The sequence below is a fragment of the Poecilia formosa genome, unplaced genomic scaffold (assembly GCF_000485575.1).
Source record: "Poecilia formosa unplaced genomic scaffold, Poecilia_formosa-5.1.2 Scaffold917, whole genome shotgun sequence".
NCBI lineage: Eukaryota > Metazoa > Chordata > Actinopteri > Cyprinodontiformes > Poeciliidae > Poecilia > Poecilia formosa.
The window spans coordinates 24,198-34,734 of record NW_006800856.1 but is presented as its reverse complement, the minus strand read 5'-3'; the positions used below and the strand labels follow the sequence as shown (position 1 = coordinate 34,734).

Below are 10,537 nucleotides of genomic sequence, written 5' to 3'. Positions count from 1 at the left end.
GTACGTCAGTTTAATCTGTGACTGCTGGAAGGTGTGAACTATTTGTTTCAGACTAAATACACTTAAATAATTTTTAGATTTGTTCCTCTTGTAGTCGATTCTCAAACGATATGTTGAGTCTTTACATCTGATCTGATGTAGTCAGACTCCTGCCAGTCGAGTTAATACCAAATTACCAGACGTGCTCCTTTTACCGCCATGTTTCAAAGAGGATGTAGAAACCACCAGGTGAGAGACAGTCCGACCTGATTCACCTGGACTTTGCTTCCTGGTTGAACATGTTTGAATGAGGTGTGTAGTGTTTTCTTTAAAACAAAAGTAGGTTTTAACTAGATGAACAAAACGCTAATCTCATAAAATAACAATGTGGTTGTCAATCACACCTTCAGATAAGGGAGCCGAGCTTTAATGTGGCAGATTGACATCTTCTTCTCTCGGCTTTCACTTTGCACACACACAGTGTGAGAAGAAATGTTACATGTCAGATTTAGATCAGTCAGAATGACATTTAGTTTTGATTCTTGTCCTGGAATAATACTGAACTTTTTAAGGCAGTTTGAACTTTGCATGATGCAGTTTAGTCTTTCCTTAAAGATTCCTTGCATTGAAAATGTGATGCTGCCAGAATTTCAGCTCGTTAAATCTTATTTTTTCTATAAAATCTGTTGTTGATTGAACCATTATTAAATGATCGAATCTCTACAACAGCTGACAGTAAATTTATATTTGCAACATGTTGCTGCATGAATGAGTCAAATGTCCTGTCGGTGTAAAGTATGCTAAATCATTGCTGCTCCGCTTTCATTCTGCCTGCAGGTGCAAAATAAACACAAGAATGCTGTGACTCAAAGTGTGGCTTATGGGCCGTCTGCGGCCCGTGTCCTGACTTTATGCGGTCCCTACTTAATGTCAGAATTATTTTATTAAATCTTGGAAAATACACCAAGTGTTTTCAAATAAAACGTTACCAGCTGGTGGTTTTAATGCTGGGAAAAACTAAATTTTCCTTTCTTTTAATAGAAAAAACATGCAAAACTCTTATATTTTTGGATTTATAATGAATTCCACATACATTTCCTACAAGACTTGACATTTTATTTAAAGCAGCGTGTATAAGACTGAAATGACACTCATGAATACAAGAGTCTTCATAAATGTTTACGACTGCCGTCATGAAGTTTCATTCAGAAAACAAAGACCATTTTAATGCAAAGTTGCATTACAACTTGCATTGAAAGTCCATTAAAAATGGCAACTTTACACTGTTTGGTAAATAATGAAACTTTAATTTAGATTTTCCTTAAAAATTGCGTTAAAAGTCCATTAAAAGTGTCAATCTTTACCAAATTTAAACACTTCACGACAACAGTTGTAAACATTTCTGACGACTCATTCAGTGTCATGTCAGTCTTATGCAAACCCTTTCAACCAAAGTATCACCAAAAACATTTGTTTAATTAAAAAAATGTCACATAAGTTTATTGTTTATTGCCAAACTAACAGAGACGTGCACCAACAGGTTTGGCTGTGGAAACCTCCAGCTGTGAGACATTCCCAGCTGACCTGCCTGCACGTTTGTTTGTTCCCGTAACTCATGTCTGACATATTTGAAGGAGGTGTGTGGTGTTTTCCTGTAAAGCGAAACTATGTGTAAATGGGAAGAACAAAACCTTAACATACAAGGTGTGAACAGTTGTTAAATGAGCTCTTAAGATAACATTGTCAGCCCAGCATGCATCATCGGATGGGGGCGCCGCGGTTTGACGTGACATCGACCCACATCTTCATCTCTCTGCTTTGACTTCACACACTGATGGAAAAAACCTCATGAAGAAATGAGATTAATCAGGCCAATCTGAACATTTAGTACGTTCTCTGTACATTCTCTGCAAAAACATAAAATCTTACCAAGTACTTTTTGTCTCATTTCTGGTGCAAATGTATTAGTAAACATTAAGTAAGACAAAATTATCTTACAAGTAACTTTTCAGCAAAATATAGGAGCTTGTTTTAAGGAAATAATTCCTTAACATTGGTGCAAAAGTTCTAGTTCTATTATTTCACTTGTAACATGGGGAAATTGTCTTGTTAAAAGTAAATTCATCTGCCAATAGAACGAGGACTTTTTCACCAAAATGAAGGAATTATTTACTTAAAACAAGATACTTGCAAGTTGGTTTTGTCTTATTTAAAGTGCACAAAGACATTTGCACTAGAAACTAGACCAAAAATACTTGGTAAGATTTTGTTGTGATATTTGGACTTGTACTTAAGTTTTTAAAGCAGTTTAGACATCATGTGTTGCTTCCAGGGTGAAAAATATGCAAAATCATCCCGACTCCACGTGCACGATTCTGCATTTGGACCTAAGTGAGAGCAATTAGTTTTCTGTTGTAGTCTCTCACTCCAACTATCACAAGCAGAGGCAATTTAACTTTAACTGGCTTTGCATATTTCCATTTATTAGTTTTTGTTTGCAGCAGTCCTGATTTAACACTAAGAGTAGAGAATGTCAGAGGACAGGTTCCCAAACAGTTAAAATCCGGTTGGAAAGGATTAAACCAACACGTAGCGCAGACAGAAAATGTTTAAACATAAAATTTACATTTTATCTTACAAACTTGTTCAAGTTGTTAACACACACAGGATATCAGCCAATTAAATGGAAGCAAATGGGAAAAAATAGAGATCTGGATGTGTTGAAAAGAACAGAGTTGGGTAGTAACTAGTTACATTTACTCAGTTACATTTACCTGAGTAACTTTTATAGAAAAAATTTACTTTTAGGATAATTTTTACTTCTCTGTACTTTTGAGTAATTTTATTATGAAGTGTTTCTTCTCTTACTTGAGTAAAATTTCTGGATTTTCTACCCACTGAGTGAAAAACAGACATGTTTTAACGAAAATTTCCCCGGCCCCGGCCCCCCCGGTTGTTTTTTTTTTTAAGTTTTTTTAGTTTTTTTCTTGAATTAACTTGTTTTGGAAAATTTTTTTTTTTTTCTTTTTTTGATTTTTTTTCTTTTTTTTCCTTAAATTCCAAAAATTTCCCTTTACTTTTTTTTTTTGTTCCTTTTTTTTTTTTTTTTTTTAATTTTTAATTGTTTGTTATTTTGTTCGTTTCTTCGTTCTTGAATAGACCTTTTTACTAAATTTATTTTTCTTTTACTTGAGTAAAAACACATTGAATTAGTTATATTCTTACTTGGTTTCAGTTTTTGGGTTTCCTACCAACAGAAAACGATAACAAGTCATGGATCCATCCACTGACTCAACAGTCTGGCCTGCTGGTGGAGGAATAATGATATGGGAGGAACAATATTGTTTCTGTCACAAATCTCAAATTATCTCCAACTAGTTCCTTAAACACGATAATTAGTTCAGTTTTCCAGTGAACTCCAGTTCTCAGCAGAGAATCTACAGCAAATGGGAGATGTCATTATTTTAATAAGGTCTAATGTCTGAGGAATGTAAATGTTAAGCCTCATTGAATCTATGCCAGTAATAATTAAACCAGATAAAAGAAGGTTGGTCAAAACAAGGTCAAACACTAGTAAGGTGTGCCTATAATGACGTTTAATGAACCTGAAAGAATCAATGGGTTATTAGTGCAATTGGAGATAGAAATGTTTTTTAAATGTATGTCATTAATCTCAGAAATTATCTAGAAAAAAAACTTAGAAACTTCCGAGTCTTAAAAGTAGAAAATCTTCAAGAAAAATGTTGAAAATTTGAGACTAATCTCAGACATTTTCCAGGAAAAACTTCAAAATTGCTGAGATTAATCCAACAATTTCTAGTTTTTTTCTGGAGAAAAAAAAAACTAGAAAGTTTCTGAATCTCAAAATGGAAAATTTGGAGAAAAAAATCTGAAAATTTGAGACTAATCTCAGAAATGTTCTACTTTATGAGCTCAGAAAATTTCAATGGTTTTTTTTCTAGAAAATTTCAGAGATTAATCTCAAAATTTCTAATAATTTTTCCAGCTAATTTTTGACATTCCAGAGCTCAAAAAATTTCTAATATTTTTCTAGAATATTTCTGAGATTAATGTCTAAATTTTTCACACTTTTGGCATTTATTTGCCAAAAATATATTTGGCACATATTCAGTTACATTTACTTGAGTAAATTTTTCTAAAATAGTCACTGAAGTAGATGTAACTGAGTATTTTGACTTACATTTTCAGTGGCCCCAATACACCATCATATCTTCCAAGTGACTCACCTTCAAGCTTTATTGGGGCAAATAAAGATGAAATAGAAATTATAAGGCAGTTTTGGCCTTTTTGTTTAAAAAAATTACATATATCAGGTTTTCATGCAGTTGGTTCAACAGCTGAGAAGCATAGAAACCAAAACCAATCAATTTGTTCAAACTTTTAAATCTTGATTTGTTCGTCCTGTTTTTATTTTCCGTTTTGCTTTTTTTCCACAGAGTGTTTTCTGTTCGGCAGGAAAACATCCAGTTTGACCTGAACGACGAGGTGAAGGTGAGTCAGCTGGGAGAAGCTTTTCCAGGTGAAATGACTGCAATGACCAATAAATGGAGTCGTATTGCAGTAAATCCTCAAAACAATGCAGCCAGTTTGGATGCGAAACAATGTTAAATCACGAACGTTGATAAAATGATACTTTTCCTTCACGAACTCTGAATGATTTTCAGTAAGAGCAGCAGCTCTGGGTGAACCGGGAAATCTCTGTATTGTGGCTGAGAATAAGGGCGGCACCTTTACTTTCTTTTCTCTTGTTATTTTTTAAAATAAAGTACAATCATGAACACACGGAAAAATGTTCCGGTTCAGAGAAACACCACTGTCGTAATCACGTTAGCGTTCATTGTTCCTGTTGGCTCACTGCTGAACCGTGACTCCTTATTGTTTGAACTGGAATGCCAAAACAAACACCTCCAACGCTGCTATCAGATGATAAACTGTGAGTGACTGAGCTGACAGATGGACTGTTAAATCTGTCTGGGATCAGTTTACCTCTTTAATACTTTAATTGCGTTACTTTACTGGTGTAAAAACACACACGCTGGCAGATTATTTCACTAAAAACATAATCTGAAAGTTAAACTAGTAACTTTTCATCAATATTAAGGAATTATTGACTTAAAACAAGCTGCTGCATCTGCTGGTAAACTTGTAATAATAGATAATAGTTATTATAATAATAATAATAATTATTATTATTATTATTACAGATATTATTTATAATGCCCTCTATATCTTTAAATCTAAAAGGGCAAAAGCCCCAAAACAAAACAAGCAATTCTAATGGATAAAAATAAATAAGTAAATGAGAATGAAACCTATATCTAAGAAAATAAACCAAAAATTTTGCTAAAAACAAATGTCTTAAGGCTTTTTTTTTAAAAAAAACAGTAAGTGGACTGTTTTGCCCTCTGAGCCATTTCAAGTTTTTAAGATATTTGCACTGAAAACCACTTGGTAAGATTTTGAGTTTTTGCAGTGCAGGAGCTAAATCAGAGACCGTAAAGGCCTGCTGCGTTTAAAGTTCACATCAAAATAAACAAGTATGACTTGTTCAGAAGGGCTGACAGGAAAAAGGTTCCTCACTCTGAAAAGAATGCAGCAGCACTGCTTTGGTTTGCAAACCTGCACCGAAATGAACCAAAACAGGTTTGGGACGCGGCCACAAAACGGAGACGTTTTACAAATCCCTCACACTCACTGTGACGTAAGGCAGCGGAGGAGTGATGGTCTGGGCTTGATCTTGCAGGATTTGTGCACTTTACTTCAAACATACAACATCTTACCAAGTATTTTTGGTCCAGCTTCTGGTGCAAATATCTTAATACACTAGAAATAAGACAAAACTAGCTTAAAAATAACTTTCCAGCCAGATATAAGTCAATAATTCCTTAATATTGACTAAAAAGTGCTAGTTACATTGGCAGATTATTTCACTTATAACAAGATATTTTCCCGTGTTTTTAGAGAAACAATCTGACAGCGAAACTAGAACGTTTACATGAATATTAAGAAATAATTGACTTAAAACCAGCTCCTTTAAGTTACTTTAAGTTAGTTTTCTCTTATTTAAAATATACTATTTGCACAATAAACTAAACCAAAGATACTTAGTAGGATTTTGTGTTTTTGCAGTGTTTTAATTTGCTCAGACAACCACAAAACCCTTCTTTAGTTTATATCAATCTATGAAGTACATGACAAATAAAATAAATAAATACAAAAACCTGACTGCATTGATTGTTTAATTAATTCCTGCACATGGCAACAAATAAAGTTGTGTATCTTTAATTAAATAATTGACTAGTTTTGTACTTTTAATACGTTTTCTTTGAGCTCAGGTTGCATTCTTTATTCTGGCCACAAGATGGCAGAATTTCACCACATCTGATCGGAATCCGCCTCAGTTAAGATGCAAATAAATTCAGATTTTAATCGACTAATTCATTACAAACACCGTGGATGTTTCCGTATTCAGCTGAAACAGAGGCCAATGGTAAAATCTGTGTGTTTTTGGGATTTCAAGGAAGAGAAGTGTGTGAGCGATGAAGAGGGGGAGGTGAGGAAGAGGTAGCGAAGCGTCCAGACCTGAGAGGTTCTCTGAGTGAGAGGCAGCAGCTTACCGAAGGTTTCCTGCTCCTCAGGCGATCACGTTACGCGTGGCTCGTCCCGAATGAAGCTCAGGTAGATGAGGAACGATGGAGACGTTCTCCTGGATTCTCCTGACTGGAAGCTTCTATTTGGTGAGTAAACGTCTAATTTAACACATTTAAACAGCTGTGAAGGGAACCTGAGCAGTAAATTCAAATAGATTGGTGATAAAATGCTTTAAAGTAACAAGTTTTTTTGTTTTTTTTTTATAAACTAGAAGGACAGAAGGAAAGAAATGTGAGGATTAATTTCTGGTTAAAATAATTTTTGTAGTGCGTTTTCAGTGGCGGATATACTGAAAGAAGCTGAGATGAATATCATTTTAATCTTACTTTTTAACTGATTTTTTTTCTTGAGCAACTCATAAAATTTTAATAAGAACTAAGTCCAGGACACTGCAAAAAATATAAATCATACCAAGTATCTTACTCTAGTTTCTAGTGGAAATATTTTAGCACTTGGATTAAGACAAAACTCACTAAACTTTTCAGCAAGATATAAAGAGCTTGTTTTAAGTCAATAATTCCTTAATTTTGGTGAAAAAGTTCTAGTTTTACTGGATTATTTTACTTGTAACACATGAAAAGTATTTTGTTATAAGTGAAATAATCTGCCAATTGGAGCTAGTAATTTTTTACCAATATTTAAGAATTATTGAGCCCCTATTTTTCTGAAAAGTTATTTCTAATTTAGTTTTGTTTTATTTAAAGTGTACTAAGACATTTGCACTAGAAAGTAGACAAAATGACTGGTAAGGTTTTGTGTTTTTGCAGTGTAGTTCTTTATTGCTAATGCTTCTGTGGAATAATGAAGGAAATCCAACTTCAAATTATTTAACTTCACTACAAATTCAGGCTGCAAAATATACAGAAACAATGTAGTTGTACTTTTGACTTACTTGAGTAATTTTATTCTGAAGTATTTCTGCTCTTACTTGAGTAAAATGTCTGGATTTTCTACCCACTGAGTGAAAAACAAACATGTTTTAACCAAAAATTCACCAGACACAGACACACACCTGCAGTTTTTGTTAAAGTTTCTGAAGTTTTTCAATGAAAGAAACTGATTTGGAAACATTTTCTTTTTCCCGATTTTGTTTTTTGTTGATATGAGTTATTGTCATTTTTGTCCTTAAAATACAAAAATTTCCACTTAACTTTATATTTTGGTCCGCCTGGTGATTAACATTAACATTAAAGTCTTTAGCCAATAATTAACCAGTTTAAATTAATTTTACCAAATCTGACAAAATTTGAGCTCAAATATCTGGCCAGAATAATGTCAGAAGTTTTCTCACGGCTACAAAAACTGTGTGGTTTCTCTGTATCCTGGAAACGTTTATTCAGGTATTGGTAGGGAAGCAAAGATGTCTTTGTAAAATTGGATTTCCACTATAAATTCAAACAAAATTTCAAAGTAAAACTACAAAGAACAGAACTGGTATACGCTGTAGTTTGAAAGAAGTTGCTAAAAAAAAAAAAAGTCTAGTTTGAATCTAATAATGATCTTTGAAGCTTCCTCTGAGGCTCATTATTTGTATTTTCTCATTATTTCCCAACTAGCTTGTTCTCTGTCAACATGAGACTCAGAGCAACTTCACCTTCAGCAACTCATCATCACCTCAACCCCACAGAGACCCAGAGGAGCATCTCCAGAAAACCTGGGGCCTTCAGTCCAGGCCTGCCGTCCAGAACTCCAAAGTTCTCAACAATCCCTCGGTTCCTCTATCGAAGCAGAAGCTTTGGGAAATCCTCAAGTCCAACTCCAACCCGTCGGTAAAAATTAAGCTCCAGCCCATCATGAAAGTTCAAGGACTCTCCAAACTGTCGAGGTTGTTCAGCTGGGGCGACTTTTACTCCAACATCAAAACCGTCAAGCTGAATTTGCTGATAATGGGGAAGATTGTGGATCATGGCAACGGCTCTCTTGGCGTCTACTTCCGTCACAACTCCACGGGTGTTGGCAACGTGTCGGTCAGCCTGGTCCCGCCCATGAAGGAGGTGGAGTTCGACCTGGAGCGCCAGAGCGTGGTCCACCCCAAGGAGTCGAAGACGTTCAACTGCAGGGTGGACTACGAGAAAACCGAACGCAGCAAGAAGGTGATGCTGTGCAACTACGACCCGTCGAAGACGTGCGACCAAGAGCAAACCCAGAGCCACATCACCTGGATGTGCTCCAAACCTTTCCAGGTCATCTGCGTCTACATGTCGTTCTACAGCACGGACTACCGGCTGGTCCAGAAAGTCTGTCCGGACTACAGCTCCCAGATCCCCCCCTACCTGCCCACAGGGTAAACATGGGGCCAGGTGACGAGGATGAAGGGAGGATGAAGGGAGGATGAAGGGAGGACGCAGTTTGAGCCGTTCAAAACTTTGTCCTAAAATATATGGAATGCTGTTTGTACCGTATGAGTCAAATATTAACAGCAATAATTTGGATTATTTAGCCTGTTGTAAGGAAAAATATGGTTCAATTTCATATTCACACCAAATTATTCATTAATCATATAAATCTCCCAGTTTCAAATTAAATATTTATTTAGCAAGTTAAATATTTAGTTTACTAACTAGATATTTAGCCCCAAACTAAAGATTTAGCTTGCTAACATTTTAATATTTAGTTTGGAACAAAATCTTTAGTTTACTAACTTTAATATTCTGTTTAGAACTAAATATTTAGTTTGAAGTTTACAAGCTAAGTAGCTTGCAAACAACAACCTACCTAATATTAGCATGTTAGCTCACTAATGTGCTAATATTTTGCTAATGTTTAGCTTGGAGCTAAACATAAATTAAATATATAGCTTGCTAGTTAGCTAAATAGTTTTTAAACAACATATTTAGCATGCCAACTTGCTAATATTTAGCTTTGGAGCTAAATATTTAGCTAGCTAACTTACTAATATTTAGTTTTGAGCTAAAAATTTAGTTCCAAATTAAATATTTAGCAAAACTAAACAGTTTGTAAAGAACATATTTAGCTTGTTAACTTGCCAATATTTAGCTTGGAGCAAATATTTCACTAGTAAGCTAAATACTTAGCTTGCTAGCTTAATAGTAAGCTAAATAATTAGCTAGTAAATTTTAGTAAGCTAAATGTTAGCTTACTAATATTGAGAGATGTAAATATTCACGAATATTTAGTTTACTAACTAAACTGAGGTAAATATTTAGGTTAATGATCAATATTTAGCTTGCTAGCTGAGCTTAGTTTGGATCTGTAACCTTTATAAATGGATGAATAACGTGGTGAAATTATGACTGAGAAATTAATATTTTCTCCTCTTATGATAAGCTAAATATAAACTTTTTTGCTTTTAATTTTGATTATGTAACTTTACAAACGGCACCCTTTGGGAACATGCTTCATTAAACATAGCAAAATATATGTTTAGGTGATGTCTCCTGTTGAAAAATGAATGATTGTAGCTCATATTATTTTTCAATAATGTATCAAAAATGGTCAAACTAAAAGGAACCAGAATGATCTGAAGTTGAAGATGTAGAAATATAACCTTCATAATATCACCTTTTTTTTCAAATTTCTGCAGTTTAAGTTGTCTGGTGACAGATATTTTCAGAATAATTTGTCTTTTTTGTGATTTTAAAATAAATTTCTACCATCTGCTCATAGTGTACAATAAGAAAATGTATAATTCTCTGGAGTCATATTTGCAATCAGAGTTATTTTGGTTTTAATTAAGAGTTCATAATGTCTGATCCAAACGGAAACCATAAATCATCTCACATTCAGTGCACTTAAACCTTAAATATCAAAGATAACCAGAGCAAAAAGCTGTTTTTAACACTGATTTCATTTAATAAAAGGGGGGAAAAAAACTTTAAAACTAACATGGTCTTATGTAAAAAAAATAAAAGTTATTTGTTATTTA

The 10,537-nt window shown here is 34.2% G+C and overlaps 1 protein-coding gene across 1 annotated transcript; it reads left to right on the top strand.

Moving 5' to 3' along the window:
- Window positions 1-6,426: 6,426 nt before the first annotated feature.
- On the top strand, window positions 6,427-9,430 carry LOC103132081 (neurexophilin-1-like). Its single transcript, XM_007543830.2, has 2 exons — window positions 6,427-6,737; window positions 8,208-9,430. The coding sequence occupies exons 1-2, from the start codon at window positions 6,693-6,695 to the stop codon at window positions 8,937-8,939; spliced, it is 777 nt and encodes a 258-aa protein (XP_007543892.1). The 5' UTR covers window positions 6,427-6,692; the 3' UTR covers window positions 8,940-9,430.
- Window positions 9,431-10,537: the final 1,107 nt, after the last annotated feature.

What these genes read in the sequence shown, in the direction of transcription:
- LOC103132081 (XM_007543830.2), top strand. Translation starts at nt 6,693, where the DNA reads ATGGAGACGTTCTCCTGGATTCTCCTGACTGGAAGCTTCTATTTG. An exon ending in TGACTGGAAGCTTCTATTTG is followed by an intron (nt 6,738 to 8,207) that starts GTGAGTAAACGT and finishes TTTCCCAACTAG; the next exon opens with CTTGTTCTCTGTCAACATGA.